The sequence below is a fragment of the Vicugna pacos genome, chromosome 7 (genome assembly GCF_048564905.1).
Source record: "Vicugna pacos chromosome 7, VicPac4, whole genome shotgun sequence".
Taxonomy (NCBI): Eukaryota; Metazoa; Chordata; class Mammalia; order Artiodactyla; family Camelidae; genus Vicugna; species Vicugna pacos.
In genome coordinates, this window is record NC_132993.1 from 13,263,337 (window position 1) to 13,286,887 (window position 23,551).

Below are 23,551 nucleotides of genomic sequence, written 5' to 3' on the forward strand. Positions count from 1 at the left end.
CGCTTGTTCGCTCTCTTTCCATTCGATCGTGGTTGCGATTGACTTTAAATCTGACACAGGGACCGGGTGGATGAGATCTGGCCTCTCGACCCAAGGCTAGTAGGAAACCGAAACCGCTGGGCTCAGCTAACGGCGACGGAGAGCGCACGCTCGCTCCAGGCGCGCCCAGTCCGACACCGCCCGCGCCCGCCCCCGGGACTCCAGTAAGTTTCGATTCTCTCTGGAATCGAGTCCCGAGCGGCGGCCAGGCCAGCGCAGCGCGCCATGGCAGACCCGGGGGTGTGCTCCTTCATCACCAAAGTCCTGTGCGCTCACGGGGGCCGCATGGCCCTGGACGCGCTGCTCCAGGAGATCCAGCTCTCCGAGGCGCAGCTCTGCGAGGTGCTGGAGGCGGCCGGGCCCGATCGCTTCGTGGTGTTGGAGACCGGCAGCAAGGAAGGGGTCACCCGATACGTGCTGGCCACCACTCGAGCCCGGGTCTGCCGTCGCAAGTACTGCGACAGACCGTGCGAAAACCTGCACCTCTGCAAGCTCAACCTGCTGGGCCGCTGCCACTACTCGCAGTCGGAGCGGTGAGTGCACGGAGCCGGAGGGGCGGCTCCCGGGTCCGGGTCCGGGAGGACCGTCGTGGCGGGGGCGGCTCCGGGTAGGGGCGCGCCCTCGAGGGGGCCTCGCACTCGATAGCCTCTTTCCTCCTGCCTCTCACTTCTCTGCTCCCCTTCTGGCTGAGTCGGGGCTTCTCTCGGAGGTTCCGTTCCCTCCAGCGCCTTAACACTTTTCTTCGAATATGGCTAGCGCGCTATTGCTCCGGTGAAGACTACGATTAACTCCCCACCTCCGTAAGAATGTAGTAGTTTGGGAAATCCAAGGAAGGCCTAGAGACTTTGGAGGCAGGTTTGGGAAGGAAAGAAAATGCCTCCGCTCTGTGGAATCCTGGCTCTCCCACTCTGCCACCTCCCCGCCCCCCGCAGGCGTTCCGTGGTCTTCCCTGCAGTCGGATGTGCCTTCATCACGGGGAGCTGCGGGTCTCTGCTTGGCCCTCCATTCCTGGCCGCCTCCTTTCCCCTCTCACTTTTCTGACGTCGGTCCGCACCACCAGACCAGAATGTCCTAGTCAGGGTTACCAATGATGGGTCCTCTCCCAGAGCCCCTTCCCCGCGGTCCCCGCAGTGGCCCGCACCGCTGACCGCCCACTCGCGGAGCCGGGAGGCGTACCCCCCAGGCAGGTCCTTCTGTATTTCCACTTGTTCTCTTCCGCCTCCTGAATATAGGTATGCCTCAAGGTTTGGGTTAAGCCTTTTGATAACTTGGAGACCTGCCTTCCAAGTCTCTCCCTGAGAGCGCTCACTTCCTTGGGTTCAGTTGTCACGTCTACAAAGATGGCCTCCTTATGTACACCCGCTGCCCGGGCCGTCCTGGTTTTTCTGCTCCCGGCGTCTGAGGAGCAGCTGGACCTGAATATCCTGCCAATATGGGTCAAACTCATCTTCTTCCCACCAGGGTTGGGTCTCTGACACTCCTCCTCAACCTCTTTTTTCTCCGTCACAATACCTTAACCACCAAGTCCTTTATTGACGTGTCCCGTCCCTTTCCTGTCTGGTTCTTGCTTATCATCCTTCTTTTAAATAAATGCCTTGGTGGATTAATGAATGATTTTCTCCGACTATAGTCTTTCTCCCAATCTTTTCTATCCGTATGTGCTTCTGCTAAATTATTTTTCTTGGTGTAGTAGTTTTTACACTTCGCCCTTTCTTAAAAACGTTAAGTGGTGTCAGTGTCCAAAATGGTGGTCATCAGACTTTTTCAGCGTGCACTTATTAGCAATTAACTTTCGATCACTCATTCCCAATATTTTTGTGATAAAACATACAAAAGATCAATATTTTAAATGAGTGAGGTAGGTGAGATAATTAAAATTTTTTTTGTTTAGATAAAAACTAAAATTTAAAACACATGCTCCGTTGTTGTTAAAAAAAATATTGAGTATGTTATGAGGCAATGATTTGAAAGTGTTTCTGAGTTTCAGGAAGTTACGTGTGTGGAAGGAGTCATCTAAGTCAGCAACAGATGAAACCAGGAAGGAGGAAAGGAGGGAAGTAAGAAAAAGGACCATTCTAGCACTGTACCAAATAAAAAAGGAGATGGAAAGCGTTGTTGTCTTTCCTATTCTGTTGTGAAAAATTCTTCACCAGTTAGTGTTGGCTTTTAGTTTTAAATACATATGCTCCTTATCTTTTAGTTTTTCACTATATTTTCAGTCTTACTAAGGTAGAGAAAAGAGGATGATTAACCCCCATATGCCCATAGTTTCTGTTGAATAGTTTTCAAAATACGGCCAGTCTTGTTTTATTCTCCCCTCCCCAACCCTGTCCCCAACTCCAATGTATTATTTAAAAACCAAATACCAGAGATTATTTGCTTTGTAAATACTTCAGTATCTCTAAAAATTAAGGACTATTTTATTGATATAATCACAGTGCAATGATCACTTTTTTTTTCAGTTACAACTTTAATATCGTAATATCCAGCTGGTGTTTAAATTTCTCTGCCTTATAATCTGACTTGCATTTTCAGGAAAAAAACCCTACACATATATAATCTATAACTGTTTCACAATGTGACCCATCTAACATATTTAGAACCTTTGTTGTATACAATATGCTTAGATACCTTAGTTTTTTGTATTATTTTTATTTTGTTATTGTTAGTTTGAAACATCAAAACCATTTAAAACTCATAAATTAGATAGTTAACCCTCACTTTTCTATATTTTAAAAGAGTACGTATAGGGATAATTTGGTCTATCCAAGTTTGGATGGATTCTCTGGGGAATTCATTGAAGTCTTATTTGTTTTAGTTGACTGATAAGTTCTTATTTCTCACATTTATTGACCTAGTCATATTTTTTATTTCCCTTTTTATCACTTTTGAGTTTGGGAATTACGAATTTTTAATCCATTAGTATCTGTTGTGTCTCCATAATAAAGACCCTTGGGAGAATTTTTTTCTTTTGGCTCAAAGCCTAGAAAATACGGTTTTTCCCCCAAGTATGTTTTAAAAATATTCTCCTCTTCTTAGCAGATTATAAAACCTTGTCTTCTAAAACTTGACATGTGGGGGTGAAGACTTTCTTTGCGAATTACACGTTGATGGGATCTGTTGATCAATTGATACCCACACTGAGATTATTGATCCATTTAGTAAACTGTTCTCTGTGTAAGGACCGATTGCCTTTTGCTGGACTTCTAAAATTTCCTCTGTAGTACTAGTATTTAAAGATGGGATTTCTCCTATCAATTCTGCAGTTCCCATCTTTTCTCTTGCGTTGCTTTTAGCTATACATTTTAGTTGATAACAGGGCTTGCTTCAGTTTTGGATAATTATTTGTTCTGGTGCATCAATTTGAGTATTATTTCTTTGCTGAAATATATGCTCACATGTGGAGTTCTAATCCCAGGTCTGACAGAAATAATAACTACCATTTGCTGAGCAAATAACTGAACTACTAAGCACTATGGTAAGCACTTTAGGGGTGGTATCCATGAATACCATGATTCTTGAAGGAAGTGTTATAAGTCCCATCTTAACGTAAGGAAACTCAGGCCTAGAGCTATTTAGAATTTTACGAAAGGCTCACATAGCAAATAGCTGGCAAAGTTAGTGTTGGACTCAGATCTGCATGACTTCTTAACGTAGCTACTTGTGCTGTCAAGTAGTAGCTGTTTGAAGTGTCATCTTTTATTAACTCAAGTTCAAGATATGTTTTTTGCAACCATGATTTCTGTTTAACTGTTGAAAGCAGGCTCTCTGAGTGTCTTCAACTAGCTTTGTGGTTTCTGCTAATGTGGGTGTTTCCTCCTGGCTCTTTCCTGTTTGTATGCTTTTCCCGTTTGCTTAGTTGAAACTTTGGGTGGGGGTGGGTAGATGCAAAGAGAATTAGTTGACTATTTCATAAATCGAAGGGAAAAAAAAACCCAAAGTGCAAAGAATAGTATAACAAGCATCAGAGTATATGTATTCTGAGTATATAACATACAAAAGTTAAACTATATCAAAGAATATATAGTATAATAAGCTTATAACTCACCCCTCTGAAAAATGTTTACATTTTTGCTTCTTTTATTTAAAAGTAAAATAAAAATCATAATAGGCCTAAGGTTATTGTTTTTTTCTCTTCCTTATTTTGACTCCCTTCTTTCCCCAGAAGCAATCCAGTCATGATTTTGGTGTGTATCCTGCCCTTCTGTGATTTTGTAATTTCCTTTCGTATTTATATTCATATACAAAATGTAGTATTGTTTTATGTGTTTTAGAATTTTTACTCAGTGTTATGTTTTGAAGATCTATTCGTGTTAATAGGATCTAGTTTGTTCATTTTAACAGCTGTGTAGTATTTCATCATATGATTTATGCCATAATTCAGTACCTATTCCTGCAATAAGGGGCATTTGAAATAGTTCCAGTTTTTTTGCTACAACAAATCAAGTTGCCAAAAATATACGTGTCTCTTGGTGCTCATGGCAAGAACTTCTCCAGGGTAGAGCATTAGGAAATGAAATTGCTGGGTTGAATGGTTGCACAACTTCAGCTTTTCCAGGTTCTGACAAATTAATGTTGTTTTTTGTTTTGTTTTGTTTTTTGAGTGAAGGTAGATTTATTCAGAGAGATACATTGAAAGGCAAGAGAAAGGCAACAAGGTGTGGGGGTTGGGTGCTCAGTTTAAAAGTAGGTACACATTCCGGAGATAGAATGCAGGCCGTCTCAGAAGAGGGAGAGAGAGAGGGGTGGCCTGAGGCGCCGTATTGCTGCTTTTTATGGGCTTGGTGGCTTCATATGCTCAAAAGTAGAAAGACCAGTCTTTGGGGAAGGGGCTGGGGTTCCCAGGAAGTTGGCCATTTCCCAACCTTTGACCTTTTGTGGCTAGCCTTGGGACTGCTATGGTGCCCGTGGGCGTGTTATTCACCATGTTAATATATTATAATGAGTGTATAATGAAGCTCAAGATCTGCTAGAACTTAAATCTCTTCATTTTGTGCCTCAAGGCCTACTGGGGGTTGAATCTTTGACCATTTTGATGTTAATTGCTGTGGCATTCCTTGAATGGCTGTGCCCTGCCCTCTTCCATCCTGTCTCATTCCCCTCTTAAGAGAGTTTACTCCCATAATCTTATGGGGTTGCAGAGGGGCGAAGGTTCATCTTCTGAAACTACTTCCAGGCTGAGTAGGGGTGTTGACCCAGGCTATCAGGGAGTAAAAATCTCTGAATGCCTAATCTAGGGGCCCCAGGTGCAGGACAGCCTTTTGTTTTTGCATCCAAGTGCAGTATGGACTAGAATCTTCACATAGCCGATCACATAGCCATTATCTTGATGTGGAACTTTTGTAACCGCTTTCATAATTTTCTTATGAATCTTCTTGATGATGGAGCACCTTTGTAACAGCAGTTTAACACTCTATAACGACAAAAGACCAATCAGGTTGCCAATTACTTGCCACGTGCTCTTAATTTGGATGTCGGAGTGGTCGCCTTGGTGGCTCTTCTCCAGTCCGAAGAGATAGAGCGATAGAGGAGAGAAAGAAAAGATCCAGAGGCGAAAAGATCCAGAGAGCTGGTCTCTACCAGCGCCTGCAGGCAGCGTCAGCCGCCACCTAAGCGCTACTTGAATCTGCACGGCACGGGAGAAACCCCCTGCCACCCTCCGAAGAGAGGGGAGCCGTAACCCAATAGGCGGATCGAGATTATGCCCTTTGAGTCCTGTTTCTTTATGTAAGTGCCCCACGTTGGGCGCCAGAGATATGATGCAGGAAAAAGGATGTGGGGTGTGAGGAGGGCCGAGTCTCAGGTCTCGGTTGAGCCCCTGGGACGTGCCCCGCCAAGTGTGGGTCCTTGGCTTCGCGCAGGAAAGAATTCACGTGCGAGCCACTGTTGAGTGAAGGTAGATTTATTCAGAGAGGTACATTGAATGGCAAGAGAAAGGCCACAAGGTGTGGGGGTTGGGTGCTCAGATTAAAAGTAGGTACACATTCCATAGACTGAGTGTGGGCTGCCTCCGAAAAGGGAGAGAGAGAAGGGTGTCCCAAATTAATGTTAAAAGTGGTCGTACCAATTTGCATTTTCATGTTTGAGAATCCCAATCTCCCCATTTTATGGCCCCCTACCTCTTGGTATTATCAGACTTTTTTGATATATGCCAATTGGAAGGGTATAAAATGATATATTACTGTTTTAGTTTAAAAGAATTTTCTCATTAATGTTTTAATTATGTGATATTTAAGTCATGAAAATATATAAAGCGTAAATATCTGTGTACCCACAAATCTGCTTCAGAAATAGAATATTACACATTTAACCCCTTCAAATTCTCATCTTTGATTATCGCCCCCATTATAGAGGTGATATCTAGAGGTAAACATTGAAAGCTTTAGGAATGGTTGACAAGTAAGCATATGTATTTAAGGTGTACAATGTGATATTTTAATATGTTTACATTGTGAATGATTCCCTCAATCAAGCTGGTTAACCTGTTTATCATCTTATCTATTTATGCCCATTTTTTGATGGTGAGAACACTTACTATCAATTCTCTTAGCGAGTTTCAAGCATACATTATTATCAACTATTGTCACCATGCTATTCCTTAGATCTTTGGAAGTTATTCATCTGAAAACTGAAAGTTTATACCCTTTGACCAACATCCTTCCACCCTCAACCCTCTGCCCAAATCTCTGTCAACCACCATTCTACTCTCTTTTTCTGCGTTTGACTTTTTTAGATTCCATGAAGGAGTGAGATCACGCAGTTTTTGTTTTTCTGTGTCTGACTTACTCCACTTAGCATAATGTCTTTTAGGTTCATACATGTCACAAATGGCAGGATTTCCTTCCTTTATGGTTGACTAATATTTCATTTTATACATATAAACCACCACATTTTCTTTATCCAGTCACCTGTAGATGTACACTTAGATTGTTTCCACATCTTAGTTATTGTGAATAATGCTGCATTGAACTTGAGAGTGCAAATACCTCTTTGAGATACTGATTTGATTTCCTTTGGAGATATATATATATATATATATATATATATATATATATAATCATATGGTAGTTGCATTTTTAATTTTTTGAGGAACCTCCATACTGTTTCCATAGTGGCTCTACCAATTTAAAATCCCACAACACTGTTCTGCATTTGGTGTTTATTCTACACATTTATTATTTTTCTACATATATGTTTATTTCTAAGCAATATTTAGGATTTTTTGTCTGTTCTCAAGGCTATAACGTCAGTGCTAGGTATGCAGATAATTGCTTTATTTGCTCTTGTTTGCATAGCATGATGTTCCTGAGACTTACCTGTAATATACAGTCTTGTTTCTTTACCACCTTGAGACCTAGAGACCTAGGCAGGATGGACTTTTGCCCGGAGCCCTCCGCCTTGCAGGTCCTAGTTTCAGCCCTCCTCCAGTTGTATCCCTACTCACTTTTTGAGGAGTCTGTGGGGTTAAGGAATCATGCTCATCTAGAACCTGTGGCCCCCATCCTCATTCTAGACTATCGTCTGGGTTCCCAGGACCCTAGAATTCTCAAGCCCACTTCCAGAGCCTGGGTGGTCTTCGTCCCTGGGTCTTGTTATATGTGGAAGAAACATGGATGGCATGTCCATTGGCTCTGTATGGTGGCCCTAGCAGTGTAGGACAGAGCCTGGGGGGAGAAGTCGTGGGCCAGAGGGAGGAGCCAGGGCTGACTTTCTTCATTCTACTGTATCCTATCAGAGTTGTCTAAGAATTCTAGTTTTGGGGGCTTTTGGGGGTAGGAGGGAAGTAGCTAGGCTTACTTAACGTATTTTTTTAATGGAGGTACTGGGGGTTGAACCCAGAACCTCACACATGGTAGGCACACACTCTACCACTGAGCTACACCCTCCTCCGCAAGAATTCTAGATTTGAACTTGGCCTTCTAGGTCATTATAAAATGATGCTTGTCAAGATAGGAAGAGAGAATATATTTTATTGAACCATTTCTTAGCTTGATTAATTACTTTTAAGTGTTTAGACAGTGCCTGGGACTGCGTTTTATTTTGCCCCAAAGCTCACAAATTTTAGGAGAGAGACTGCTCTCATTCAGTCAAATGTATAGCTTTCTTTTGTACAAAGGTACTCAATTTATACATCAATTTTCTTCTATTAAAACATAGCTTGTTTTCAGTATTTGCTATTACAAAGTAATATTTTGGTATATCTTGCATTGTGGACACGTTGAAGAGTTACCTAGGTCCCTAGTAGTGGAATTTCCGTATTTATCTAAGCTTTAGGAGATAATACCAAATTGCTTTCTAGGCATGTATACCAAATTTTATTCCCCCAGAAAAATATGAGCATTCCTTTGTTTAATATCCTTGCCAATTGATACCATCAGTCTTTTACAAATTGTGCCAATACAAGGAATGTGAAATTGTACCTCATTGCGGTGTCGATGCTGGAAATATTCTCGGTCTCTAGCCCTTTAAGTCATAATGCTTTTTTAAAAAAATTCTTTTTCACATCCTTCATATACTTTTTTTTGGTTTTGTTGGTCGGGGAGGGGGAGGTAATTAGGTTTATTTATTTATTGGTTTTAAGGGAAGTACTGAGGGTTGAACCCAGGACCTTGTGCATGCTAAGCACGCACTCTACCACTGAGCTATACCTTCCCTCATAATGCTTGTTTTTTAAGTTTGTCTTACTTGGTGTCTAATTCTTAGTAGTTGCTTCTTTTTGCATTTTTCTTTTTCTGGCCTCTTAAGACTCTGTTTTTGTCTGTAATAGCCTTTATTGTATTTTATTTTTTTAAATCATTTTGAAGTGTACGGTTCAGTGACAGTAAGTACATTCATGGTGTTGTACAGCCATCACTGCTGTCTAGTTCCAGAGCATTTCCGTCACCCCAAAAAGAAACCCCACCCCCATCAGCAGTCAATCCTCATTCTCTCCTCTCCTCAGCCCTTGGCAGCCTCTAATCTACTTAGTCTACCTGGACTTGCCTACTCTGGATGTTTCCCATAGATGGAGTCATAATAACATTTGTCCTGTTGTATCTGGCTTCTTCACCCGGCATCGTGCTTTTTCAAGGTTTGCTTTTACTTGTGCATGTTACGGGTCATTTGTGCGGGGTGAATTTACCCAGAAGGAGTCTTCCTGGAAGTTCCTTTTGTTACTAATCGTGCTGCATCCATGGAGTCTCCTTGTCAGGGTGGTGACCTTAGAGACCTGCTGTTTCCTGTGACATCACAGTACAAAGGGGTGTGTCCCCCAGATGAGTCATTTGGGAATTTTTGTGCTCTTTTCAGATTTGCTTCATGTTTACTTGAATATGTGACCAAATTTCACTTTCAATTTCTGCAGCAGAAACTGAACTAAGAAACTTAATGGCATTATAAATGCTACTGTGAATCATGATGAAATCTTAAAAAGGTGACAAACAAGCCTCAGATAAAATATTTTCTACTTTTTACACAATGTAGAGACAGCAGAATTAAACATTTAAGACAAGTGTAGATTTGTTTTCCTCCCATAAAAGGATTCTAACTTGATTACTGCTCCTGACCACATTTATTTCCAAACTGGCATCTGTGATCTTTACCTCCAGGCTGCTGTGGACTTGGTAAGGCCCCAAGATGGGGGCGGAAAAGGAGTAAAAGAATATAGAAGGACCTAGGGTTTCAGGCCCACTTAGAAATCAGTTTGACCAAGTTGGAGCCGGAGAGCTGGGCTCAGTTTGTGAGAAGAAAGTGGAGACCTTGTTCATGATCTTTTAATGCGTCCCCACTGAGAATTTTAATATCTTTGAGACCAACTCAGAGCTTCAGATTAAGAGAGGTCATCTAAGGAAGTGGTTCCCAAACATTCTGATTCCTCACCCCTGTCATTAGAGAACATTTTGAGCAGGTACTCCTATTATGTATATATTTATTTAAAAATGGTTTATATAATGGTATAACTCTTCATTTGTATATTAAACATTTACTAATTTTTTGCCTTTTAAAAGGACTTTAAAATCAACTTTGCTGAGGTACGATTTACATACAATAAAATATGCATATTTAAATTGTACAGTTTGCGGGGGAGGAATAAATTAGGAGTTTGGGATTAACAGATGCACAGTACTATATATAAAATAGAATAACAACAAGGACCTACTATATAGCACAGGGAACTATATTTAAAAACAATAAAGTGAACAGTTTGAAGAGTTATGACAAATGGATATACCCAAATAACCATCGCCATGATCAGCATACAGGAATTTTTCATCAGTCTTAAAGGTTCTCTTGCACCTCTTCTAAATTAACCAGTTAATCCTCCCGAGTCCTCCACTCCTTTTAGCCCAGGCAATAATTTTTTACTTTCTTTCATACAAAATAAATATAAAGAGTTGTAACATTTTCGCCATATCTTGATGGGTCCATCTTAGGTAGCCCCTGGAGTGTAGGAAGTACCCAGCTTTGGAGCACTGCTCTTCAAACTCTGATGTATATCTGAATCACATGGGGAGAGCTTATTAAAATGCAGAGACCCAAGTCACACATCAGAAATTCTGGTTCAGAAGGAGTGAATTGGAGCTTGGGAATCTGTGTTTTAACCATCTTTTGAAGGGGTTTCATGAACCACACTTTCAGAAACAGTATCTGGGGGTGAGTTTCCTGGCAGATGTGGCTTCAGAGTTTGAGAGAGTCAGAGAGAAATGGATTCTTCAGTGCATAGTGACAAAATGATGAAAAAAGTATTGCACTTCTCCAAAGTTAGGGTGACATGTCTGTTACTCTTACGTAATAGACCCACAGGACATACTCGGGCATTCTACTCACTCCATCAACAAATATTTATTGAGTACATACTTTGTGTTGCAAACCATAGGCTGTTTTAGAAGCTTCTGCCCCTTTATCACTAAAGGAATTCTCAAATACTGTTAACCAATTCATGCCTAATTCTCTCTAGTTTATATTCTCCTTAACTTCTAAAGGGTTTTATGTTGCTAAGTGTGGCAGGAGGAGAGGAGTTCTGCTCAGGGAGAGGAGCCTTGTGTGACCTACACTCTCCAATCATCGTGATTTTGGCAGTACCACCACTACCTCCTGCCCTTCATTCTCTTCACTTCCGGTGCTTTCTCTCAGTCCTGATGAGGACCTAGGGCGATGGTCCCAAACTTTTGCTGCATATTGGAATCGCTTGAGGAATTAAAAAAAAAATACTGATGCCCAGCTCCTACCCCGAGACATTCTGAATGAATTGGTGTAGGATATTACTTGGGCACTGAGGTATTTTAAAAGTGCCTAAATGGTTCTAATGGGCAGCAGAGTTTAAGAACCACTCGTTTAGAGCAGCAGAGAAATAAGTCAAACTGGGGAGATAGTCTTTAATAGTAGACAGTGTTTTGGTGGCACCTGAACTGTTTGCCTCACTCTCAGTACAATGATAGACTACAGTCAGTTCCTTGCCCCCTACCCCCCATCCTCAGCTGGCCTGGTCCCCTCCTGTTGCCCTCTGCTGCCCAGAGTCTTGCAGCCTACCAGATGCATTCCTCTCCCCTCTCCCTTCCCCTCCCCCTCCAAGCACCTGGGGCTCCCCCCATGGCAGCAGTCAGCTGGCATCCTCTTCTTTCTGCCTAGAGTGCTCCAGGTAATACAGTTGTGGTTAGAGCACATTTCTTCAGCTCCACCCTTTTTCCCCCCACATTGTTCCTGACCCTCCTCCCGTGCTCTCTGCTGGGCTACTCTGGTTCTCCCCCATCTTACGAGGAGTTCCAGGCTCAGTGAACCGACCCCTGCCTCTAGTAACACGACAGTTTAATCTTGAACATCAGAAGTAACAAACATACAGAGAATAGGAGTCCCATGACTTTAAAACAGTATTTATTCGGGTAGTTTTGGATTGATGACATTTTATTCTTTAGACCAGTGGTTCTCTAGATTTTTATCTTTCACACATCCTGGTTCCTTTTTCACCTGGTTTATATCATGGTGAGCTATTTCCTGTTTTCTATACAAATTGACTGGCTCTTTGACTTTGTCCACCCTCCCCCACGAGGTGTTGGAGAGCAGTGGAGGTGAGTAGGAAAAGCCAAGGGGTATTTTGATACAAATCACTCTCAGAAAACAAGACTCTCCCTTAGGTAGTCTTTTTCCCGTTGGTCTGGTTGTTGAGCCCAGAGTCGACTTGGTGTTTACCAACTTGGGAAGTGTAAGAGCTCACAGGTGAACATGTAGTTCAGGATCCCAGTTTAGAATTTCATCTGACAGGCCCCGCAGCAATTCCTGACCTTGGCTGCGCACTGGAGTCATCGGGGTCCCCCATGTGGTCAAATTAAATCAGTCTCTGTGGGTGTGGCTCAGGTTTGGGTGTTTCTAAACACTCCCGGTTGATTATTACGTGTGGCCCAGGCAGAGAACCGCTCTGCAGGCTAGACCTCATCCGTGGTAGGGGAAGGATTTCTTGCCAGGGTTAAAATAACATTTCGTTCTGTGGCTGGAAGAGAAAGGTAAAAAGGTCATTTGTTTTAAGCTTTTGGCTTGAGATTCAGAGACATTCCTCCCTCTTTCAAGGCCATCTTTGCTTTTTTTTTTTTTTTTAAATTATCATCTCCTGTCCCAACTCATGCTGTTTGAAGTTATCTGCTCCAAGTACAAGCAGCATTCTGCAAACACTTGTTTTTCCCTGGGCTGTTCTTCAGGATTTATGGGCCAGCTCCTTTCTGTGCTGGGAGGTGGGGAGTCCCTGTGGCTGTGAACCAGCCTTCTGCTGGACCCACTGTCCTTTTGTTGGAGAAGGTAACCTTGAGCGCCCTTCCTCCAAGTGTGCTCATCAGACCAGCAGCGCAGGCATCACCTGGGAGGTTGTCTGAAATGCAGATTACTAGCCCTCGCCCCAGACCTACTGATCAGAAACCCATGGGGTAGATTCCAGCAATCTGTGTTCTAACAAACTCTCAAGATGATTCTGATGTGAGCTAGGAGAACTTTGAGACTCACCCAGTAGGTCTGTGATGGGGGCCTGAGAATTTGCATTTCAGACAACCCCCCAGGTGATGCTGGTTGAGGGACCTTGCTTTGAGAACCACTGGCTTTGAGAACCCCCGAGAGGCCTTGGGAGACTTTCACCTTGTTTCCTGGCTAGAGCCTCGCAGCCAACTTTAGGGAGCTGGAGCTGGGACAGAGTGGTCAGAGGACAGTGGGAAGGAAGCTTCTGCATCTTAAACCTGAACATGACCTCCAGCAAGCGCTGACCGTGACTGATGCTGCTGAACCTGATGTCTCGATGCCGATCATAAGAAATAGTTTCTTTTATTGTGTCCCTCCTACACCGCTTATGAGATTTACATGCATTCTCTCTTCTCGTACCTGACTCTCAATTTTCTGCTTACTACTGGGCTACAGTAGCTCAAATAATCCAGAATGGCATTTTTTTTTTCTGGTTTGGAAAAATTTCAGACCTGTTTTTGTTCATTTTTCCAGGTTATGTTTTCATTTGCTTTTTGAGATGTGGGTTCAGTTATCTGCTCTTATTATTTAAGTCACCTTTGAGTTCTCATTTTTCCCAGCCTCAGTTTCCCAAAGTGAAAAGTAAACTTTTCCACATAGGTTATAAATACCAGATGCAAGTTCCTGTCACTTAGTAAATATGTAATAAATGTTAATGTCTGTACTGCTGGTCGTTCTTAAGCCCCAAATAGGTGAGCACAGACTGCTCCACCCTGAACAATATGCTGAAATTAGGACAAAGATAAAGCCCCTAGGAGAAGTTTGGAGAAGTCTTGGGAATGTGGGAAAACAGAGCAGGAAAACAGAAGGTGGGGTGGGGGTGGGGTTGGCTGCAGGTCAGAAACCAAGGCTAGACATAAACGTGTTGCTGACTGAAGCTGGGTTCAAGGTGAGTATCATGGAATCCAGAGGAAAGAGCAGTTTGCCTGAGGATGGAGATGAGAAATGAAAAGTGAATCTGGGTCCTCAGACAGGCAGCAACAGCAAGGACTCAGCTGGCGCAGCCCGTGCCAGGCGGGCCCTTCTGCAGACGTGTCTTGGGTGGACTTGAGAAAGGCTGGACACTCAGGGTACCAGGAAGAGAAGTTCTTGTTAGGCTTGCCTGGCTGCCTTTAGTTATTTAGAGGAAATGTGGACTTCAGGGGCCTTGGAAGTGCCCCATTCCTCCGGCTAGGACAGTGCAGGCACCGGACACGTATGACCAATGCTGCATCTCACTGGGACCTGGAGCGGGGCTGAGTCCGCATCTGTGACTCTAATTTGGCCACAGGAGGAGGTACCATAGTCTTGGCCCTGTGTTCACAATGGCTGGACTGGAGATCAAGGGAAAGCAAGGATTCTTCATTCCTCTCTAAGGAAGAACTACCAGTTGTCAGACCCCCCCCGCCCCCCAGCCAGAGGTAGAACCAGCCTGGAGGTGTGGTGTTTCAGTGAGGTTGTTATCAGCTCTGTATCAAGGGGACTCTTAAATGGCAATGCTAGGTGGAGTGAGATGCCTTTAAAGGTAATGAGGCTCATAATGGGGGAGCGTTCTGCTTTGGGCTGAAGGCTGAGCCCCCTCCTGCTCTAGAGTCTCTTCTCAGACTTCCCCACCCGCGGTGGTTGGGGCAGTGGCAAGGTGCAGGCTTAGCCCCACTGCTCGGGGCTCTGGGAGCCGGGGGCTGTGGAGGGAGCAGTTATCTGAAACCACAAAACCCAAGAGCAAGCAGAGAGCTGAGGTCTGTATCCTATGATATTTTATCAGGGGAGTGCCAGAAATGCATGAAAAGCCAGGGACTGCCGGTGGAGAAAGGCAGGAGAAGGCACGCCTGAGAAAATGGCCAGGATGCAGGCATCGCCAGAGCCCGAGCAGCTGCCCTTGACTTGGGCGCGAGCAGGGTGCGCGTGAGGGCTGGCTGGGCTTGAAGGGCCTGGGCGATGGCTGCCATGGTTGTTGACTCTGGTGTTTCTTATGAGGCTCCATAGCAAGAACTGAAGGCCATTCCGAAGTGTTTCAGAAATGCCCTGCACACAGACAGCAGCTTTTGAATGGTTACTTTTAAAGATTAATTCTTAGAGGATAACTTTTGCTTAGATGTTTACATTAAAAAAAATCAAGTAAGTAATCAGTAAGATAATTTTGCATTCATTTGCATTTGTTTACTAGTGATGAACAACTGAAAAATAATAGTGGCAACTGACATATGTTTAATATTTGGGAAATGAAAGCGAGCTATTAAAAGCAAGATTTTAATTCTCAATAAGAAAAATAGAATAAGATTTGAATAAATGAAGAGATACTTTCTGTTCCAGAATCAGAAGATTTAATATAGTTAAGCTGACATAATATCTAATCTAACTTACGGAGTTAACACAAATTAGATTCTCAATATGATATTTTGTGGAAATTGACAAAACCATAATAAGATTTCTATAGAAAAAATAATGGTGAAGCTCACTGAAGAGGTTTTTGAATAGGAATAAGCCAATAATAGGATAAATTACTTTTTAATATTTAAAGTATGATGCAAAGGACATTCAAATTGTATGGTATTGGATTCAGGGCAGAACAGTGGATTGATAAAAACATAATAGGGATTCCAGCAGTTCTAAATTTGCTAAAAAATTAACGAATAGTCGTCTTCTATAACAAGATAGTAAGGAAGGAATCCTATTTAACAAACATTATTGAGAAAGGTTGATATGAAGCACTTTCTGTCCTCCTCTGATGTAGGTTGTTAAAACAAGCTCCAGATGTTTTAAAGAATCAAAGTTGGAACTCTGTCTTTTAAAAGTGAAACAAAGTGGTATATTACAGTTATCCAGCTGTGGTGGAGGAAGTAATTTCTCAAGTATTAGAACAGTGGGCTAAATTACGATTGGTGAATTGGAAGGACCTGATCATATAGAAATTCAGCAACAACAACCTTAATAAATTCTTAACAAGAAGGAGAAAATGCAAAACTATTTGAAATAAGCAAGGCTGGTAAAAATCAACATTAAAAATGTAAAGAACAATTACAAATCTATAGGTCAGTACCTACTAGATAAAAGAAATAAAATAGTATAAGTAAAACAAAATACAGCCATCAAGCCTACATGTGGGAATATTTCAGTCTTGCTAATAATTACAGTGCAAATTAAAAGCGAACATGTATTTCATACCTACTGAAGTAGCAAAAATGATAAAACTCCATGTTAATGTGCTTGCGGGAAAACAGGCACACTCTCAGATTGCTGGTACGTTTCCTGGAGAGCAGGAGATCAAAATGAAACACATGCTGCCAAGAAAATTATTTGGTCCTTTGATGGAATACTCCAGAAGGAATAAATCTCAAGAAAATAAGATAAAAGAAGAAAGATTGTTTTTACAAAGGTTGTTTCTTTGTAGTGAAAATCTGGCCGTTACCTAACCACCTGGCAACTTGATAATGGTTGTGCAAACTCAAAAATATTAATATCCCATCCCATTAACAACTGTTAAAACCATATATCTGAGGATGTTGGCGCTATGATAGGGAGCATCTGTAGGTTAAAATGAAGAACGTGTTTGTTACGTGGACATTAATAACTGTCAAATTATGTTTGTCTAATGAAAACACCAGTGTTGTCAGGGTTTCTCAATGGGCTAAGTCAGTGCTTGTGGGACTTCAGAATGATTTAATCATCTGGGGATCTTGTTAAAAGGCAGGTTTTGATTCAGTAGAACTGCAGTGGGGTCTAAGATTCTAAATCTGCGACAAGCTCCCACCACGCTTTGAATAGCAAAGATTTAAATCTCTGCCATGCAATAGGGTAGTCACTAGTCATGTGTGGTGATTCAAATTTAAATTAAGTAAAATAGACAATTTAATTCTTAATTCTTGTTACCTATATTTCACATGCTTAGTGGTCGTGTATGGCTTACATCTTGGAAAACTGAGATTATAGAACAATTTCATCATTGTAGAAAGTTGTTATCAGACTTAAATCATCAGTCTTCAAGGGAAGGAGATTTGTATCTTTTTCTTCATAGAATTGTTTGATGTATACAATTAAGAGCTTGTTCTGTTCTTTTGTGCTCACAAATAATATAGGTTTACACTGGTATGTAAAGCAAAGAAGAGAGAAAACAAGGAGCAATTTCATATAATTTAAACTCTCTTTTCCCGTTGATTTTATTGTCAATCCATATTTACTCTTTGTCTCTCAACGAGCAATCATTTCTAATAAATTGGGTTCAGTTTCTTTGCCAGTTTTTTCCTGGTCTCACATCATTACTGTATACTAGAGGAGACATTGTTTAAAGAAGCATTGCAATAATTTAAAGTATAGATGTGTATAATTTGTGAAAAAAATCCTCATATTACCTCCTCCCATCTAAATATTTCACCAATTTATATTTTTGAAGTGTATTCTCTAAGCAGGACCAACCTGTATTAGTTACTAAAAGATATGGGCATTGATTTTCAGTGACTGAAAGTTCCCTGGGTGATTGCTTTTTCTTTACTTCTGTGAAGTGGAAACACTGACAATTGTCATTTCCTTCCAGGAATTTATGCAAATACTCTCACGACGTTCTCTCAGAGGAGAACTTCAAGGTCCTGAAAAATCATGAACTCTCTGGACTGAACAAAGAGGAATTAAGAGTGCTCCTCGTTCAAAATGACCCTTTCTTTTTGCCCGAGGTAAGTTCTCCCTCCAGGCAGGGAGAGTACCATTGGGAGTGTCTTGTCTTGGGTGTGCTTTAGTGCGAGCAGAGAACTCTGTGTGAGTGGGTGTGATCTGAAGAAATAATAGTAGGACTAACTGTTGCTTTACATCAGGGTGACCCCCTAGAAGAGGTGGGCTTTGAGTCAAGGTTTTGGAAGATGAGAGGGTGTATTGGTTGAGGGTACAGGCTAAGTTGTTGTAAGAAAGAGACCTCAAAATGCAGCGATTCAAATAAAATATTGCTTTGTTTTTCTATCACTTGGTAGCCTAAATCTGGGGTCATTAAACTACAGCCCTTGAGCCAGATCTGGCCTGCCACTTGTTTCTATAAATAAAGTTTTATTGGAACACAGCCACATCCATTCATTTACATATTGTCTATTGCTGCTTTCTCGATACAAGAATGAGTTGAGTAGCTGCAGCAGGAACTGAATGACCTGCAAAGCCTAAAATATTTGCTATTTGATCCTTTATAGAAATAGTTAGCCAACTTTTGGCCTTGCCTAAGATGTAGGCAGGCAGGTAGGCCAGTGGTCAGGCAGCTGGATTCCATGATGTCTTGCAGGGACTCAGACCAGCAGGTTAGCCCTGTAATCTTATATATAACCTATCTATTCTATTATTGGACTCAGGCCATTAGAGAATCTGTTCTCTTTCAACATGTGGCTTCCCTGTGCAGGTACAGTGACGCTCTTCTCATTGTCACCATTTTCTAGCCAGCAGGAGTGAGTGAAAGGCAAGCAGCTTCCTTTTCCAAAGCTGCAACTTGGACATATAGAGCGCATCTTCTCCCCTCTCATTTGCCAGAGCTTATCACGTGATCACACCTAAGTAGAAGGGAGGCTGGGAAATGTAGTTTCTGGCCAGGTAACTATGTGCCCAGTTGAAACTTGGGAGCTTCTATTATTAGAAGGAAGTTAAGGACAATGGCAGTCTCACACAGGAATATTGACTTGAAAATTGGAGGATGCTGTTTAAAGAATGGTATCTGACCTGAGAAAATCCTTGGGTAGAGAGGTTAGCCTCACACTGAAGGAGAGGCATAGAAACATATGGAAGACCCAAATGGAGTGGGTGGAAGGGATGGAGACAAGATAAGCAAGGTTGAAATTCCGATGTGCTTTTATAGACGACAAGATGGCTGTTAGGGGTACATCTGGAGGGTTAAACACCTTTTGACTGTAAGCTCAGTGTGTTTCCCTGAGGACTTAAAAAACTTAGGACCTGACGGGTGATTTTGAGTTGACCACTGATGATTTTACAGATGAACACATCTGTAAAAATGTGTTCGGAGAGGGAGAGGGGGAGGAATATATACCCAATTTCCTCTTGCATCTTTCATCCAGGTACTTGGATTCATCTCTGTGTCCAGGAGCCCAGGGAGTAGAAATCTTGTCTTGGAATCTCTATAGCCCTGGGCTCATAGGCGTGTCTAGTCCCTCCTGGCTGCCGGGACAGGGGAACCGCCTTACACACCAACCTAGTTAAAGTTCCTGTTGACAGGCAGAGGCATCCCCGCCTTTTCCTTTTCTGTGAAGAAGGGTGAAGTCTTGTTATGACCCTGGAGAGGAGTGTTGCCCTGTGGTCCCCTTAGTCTAGTGCTAAACTTGGAGGTTTGGAAAGCTCACTCATCGGGCCTGCTCTCTGCTTCAGTTCTCCAAATCACCAAGGACTTTTTATATCATGTCCTGGGAGAACAAGGGGAGTGGAAGCGCCTCCTTTCTCTGGTGAAGAACCTGCTAGAAGGTGCTGTTGCTGAGGAATCCCAGAAAAGGCCATGGACAAAAGTGAAGTGACGTCCTCCTAAGAAAATGCTGTTGTCATCCTTTTATCCCAGAGTCCCAAGTGTCACCTGAGGCTCCCTTTCCCTTTTAAGAATTCAGTACCCATGATTAGTGGGTGGTGTGGGAAGCTTTGTGCCTGAAGTCTATTTTTAGCTAATAACTTAATTGCCATTTACCACTTGTCAGAGTTAAGATCACAGACTGGGAGACTGCACTGTTTCCTGAGCCAGAGGTCTGAGGAGCTGGTTCCTGTAGTGGGGAACTGACTAGAGCATCGATAACATAAGTGTCTGTTTGAAAATCCTGGGCCAGAGTCGTCTCTAACAGAGTGTTTTAACTTGAGGAAGTAGGGCAGGAGGAGTTCAACGAGAGTTCAACTAGTTCCATGGATAGTTGGTCAAGGATGGTCTGTCCATGTCTCTCAGAGTCCTGACTGCCACTCACTACCTGTGAACAAGGCATTTAATCCTTTTGGGTCTCACTGCAGTTCTTTGTTTCGTATTTGTTCAACTAACACTCAGGAGTGCCTGTAAGTGGTAGGCACTAAGTTAAATCCTAAAGGCAGCAGTGGATAAGACACACCACCTGCCCCCCACCTTTTTTTGGGCTGTGGACAGGTGATTAGATTTACTATTTACTTATTTTAATGGAGGTACCGGGGATTGAACCCAGGACCTCCTACATGCTAAACACACACTCTCCCACTGAGCTGTACTCTTACTACTGAGCTACACCCTTCCCCCATTACTTGCCTTAAAAACTTAAAATGTTCATACTTTTTCACTTTGTCTTGACTTGTGAGGACATAGAAGCATCAGACAAATTTGACTGCCTGCTGTATAAACTTGTAAAATCGAATTGTGCTTATTAAAGGAAGAAATGCTTCCGTTTGTTCTGGCAGGAGCATTCTTACTTAACCATCAGGCTGGTACTAGGAACGTTAACCAGAGTATCATTTGTGAAGTTGCTAATTGTTCCCTTTTTACCAGAGCCTCTAAAACACTGGATCTCAAGCATTAGGGTGCATCAGAATTTGCTGGGGGGTTTGTCAAACCCAGGTTGCTGGCCCCACCTCTGGCAGTTCTGACTCTGCAGATGTGGGGAAGGACCTGGGGATTTGTATTTCTAATATATTTCCAGTTGGAGGTGACACTGCTGGTCCAGGGACCACACTTTGAGAAGTGCTGGTCTAGAGTCCCTGGAGTCTAGAATCTGGATAGTAGGATCAGTAACAATAATGCCTATTTGCATCCCGTTTTAGAAATTGTTTGTGTGGCTAAATCATGGCTGCTAGAGTCTGATTCTGTGTCTTTGCCCCTTGGGTACATCACAGTGAATCGTGCTGACCTGGTTTGCTCAGAGTCTGAGACAACTTATAAATGTTTTCATCTTTAAGAGTCCTTTTGTAATGATTCAAACCTTTGTCTCACATTTTATATTTTGTACAACATATTTACTAATTTTTTTTTAATTTAATCTGCTGCAACTTGATTAGGTAAGGACAGCAAATATTTTCCTCCTTTACCGGAAAGGAAAGAGGCTGGGAGCAAGTAAGCAAATCAGGTGAGGTCACGTGTCCCTGTTCCAGGGCTGCAGACTTAAACCAACATCTTCTAGTCCTGCATCAGGTGGTCTGGCCTCAGGGACAGTATTTCCTCTGCCCTGCTTTTAGTGAGAACTACATCTCTGTGGAGCTAGATATGTGGATATACCTATTTACATAGAAATATAAACATTATCTTGTTTACTTGATCTTTTGAGAAATTGCCACGCTCCGCCTCGCTTAGAGTCTAGATTCCCAACAGGTGCAGGTAAGACCTTTGTATCCTTTTAACTGTAGAATGAGTTGATATCCAAAGACAGTCCTTTCTCTTTGGGGTTCCTTTATAATTTGGGCTCTCTTTGGGTCCTGTTTGGTCCTATCTGTGGCTGGCCATCTTCTATCGATTCTTCCAAAGGAAGGTAATCATATTCATGTTTCTTTGTTAGTCTATAGGCCTATTCTGCCCCCGATAAATCATCAGTTGAATACAACTCACCAAAGATAATGGATACAAGTCCATTTTTTTCCATATATCTCTGCTTACTTCTGAAATTTTTATATAAACATTCCTTAGTGAATGTGTGGCATGTATAGAAACATGTTTTATCTCTGGCTGTTGTCTTCTCTTCTGTAGATATGCAAACATTATAAGGGCGAGGGTGGAAGACAGATTTGTAAGCAGCAGCCACCATGTGAAAGGCTCCACGTCTGCGAACACTTTACCCGAGGGGATTGTGGTTACGCCAACTGCTTCAGGTCCCACAACCTGATGGACAGAAAGGTGCTGGTGATCATGAAGGAACACGGCCTGAGCTCAAGCGTGGTCCAGAACATCCAGGACATCTGCAACAGCAGGCACAGCCGAAAGAAGTCCTCTGGCTGGAAAGGTAAGTGCTTTCTCATTAAAAAAAAATTTTTTTTGAAGTGTAGTTGATTTACAATGTGAGTTTCAGGCGTACAGCAAAGTGATTCAGTTACATATATACATACATAGATTTTTTTCTTTTCAGATTTTTTCCATGATTTATTATTACAAGAAATTGAATATAGTTCCCTGTGCTATACAGTAGGTCCTGGTTGTTTACCTATTTTATTTATAGTAGTATGTGTCTATTAATCCCCAACCTCTACTTTTTAATTAATAGAACAAACAGAGGGGGAGGGTATAGCTCAGTGGTTAGTGTACATGCTTAGCAAGCACTAGGTCCTGGGTTCAATCCCCAATACCTCCATTTAAAAAAAACCTAAATAAATAAATAAACCTAATTACCTCCCCCCAAACAAAAACAGTCAAACAAAAATTAGAACAAGGGCAGAAATAAACAAACCACAAGGAGGGAGAAACTTTACCTAGGATCACTCTACCTTTTACCTGTGATCACTCATCTCATCAAACTCTGTTTTCCTTTTCAGATGTTGTCCATACACATACACAGTTTTTACATAATTATGATCATAGTTACGCATGTGATTTTGCAGTTTGATTTTTATGCTAAGCCCTATCCCCCCAACAAGAGATTAAAAAAAAAGTCTTATCATTTTTCTAAAAGCTAATTGATAAAACTTTTTTAAGGGGGAAAAATAAAAATGTTAAGGATTGACCAGGTGTTAACATTTTGTCCCAGTCGTTTTGCCTCTTTCTCTCCGTATATGTGGACATACAGATACTCACACACACGCGACCGTTTCATCGTTAAAGCATCTGAGGTGTGCCGTCTTCAGGAGACTTCCCTCATCACTTTGCTGATTGACTCAGTGTATCAGCACGTCCCTCCTCAAAACAAGGCCGCTCTCTTCCATAACCATGAGACAGTTAACACAGGAAGTTGCGTATTCATGCAACACTGTATACAATTTAATTTACAGTCCTCAGTACTGTTTCTTGTCAAATTTCTTTATGTTTATTTTTAAAAGTTTGTCAAATATAATATAAAATTGGCCATTTTAACCAAAGTGTCATTCAGTGGCATTATGTTCCCATTGTTGTGTGAGCATCACCCTCATCCACTTCCAGAGCTTCATCATCTTCCCAAACTGAAACGCCTACTGAACAAGAACCCCGTTCTCCCCTTCCTCCAGCCCCTGACAGCCCCCCTGCTGCTTTCTGTCTCTGTGGGTCTGACTGCTCCACCTGCTTCACGGGAGTGGAGTCACATAGGATTTGCCTTTCTGTGACTGGTTTATTTCGCTCACCACAGTGTCTTCAAGTTTCATCCAGTCCAGGTTATGGCATGATAGAGTTTCCTTCCTTTTAAAAAAAAGAATATATATATATATATAATCCTTATGTAATTTTTCAAAAATTGTGGTAAAAATACACATAACATTTACCGTCTTAACCATTTTTAAGTGTTCGGTGGCATTAAGTACATTCACACTGTTGTGCAGCCAATCTCCGGAACTCTTTTCATCCTGCGAAACTGAAACTCTGTGCCCATTAAACAGCCCCTTTCCTCCTCCCCCAGAGCACCTGTCAACCACCATTCTAGTTTCTGTTTCTATGAATTTGGCTGCTATAGGAAATTTCCATAAATGGAAT

The 23,551-nt window shown here is 42.1% G+C and overlaps 1 protein-coding gene across 1 annotated transcript in view; it reads left to right on the forward strand.

Moving 5' to 3' along the window:
- The first annotated feature begins 251 nt into the window (after positions 1 to 251).
- ZC3HAV1 (zinc finger CCCH-type containing, antiviral 1) overlaps positions 252 to 23,551 on the forward strand; it is a 51,313-nt gene continuing 28,013 nt past the window's right edge. The window contains exons 1-3 of the mRNA XM_006210021.4: positions 252 to 572; positions 17,525 to 17,660; positions 21,647 to 21,899. Coding sequence (XP_006210083.2) covers positions 265 to 572; positions 17,525 to 17,660; positions 21,647 to 21,899 — 697 coding nt within the window. The 5' untranslated portion in view covers positions 252 to 264. The remainder of the gene's footprint in view (positions 573 to 17,524; positions 17,661 to 21,646; positions 21,900 to 23,551) is intronic.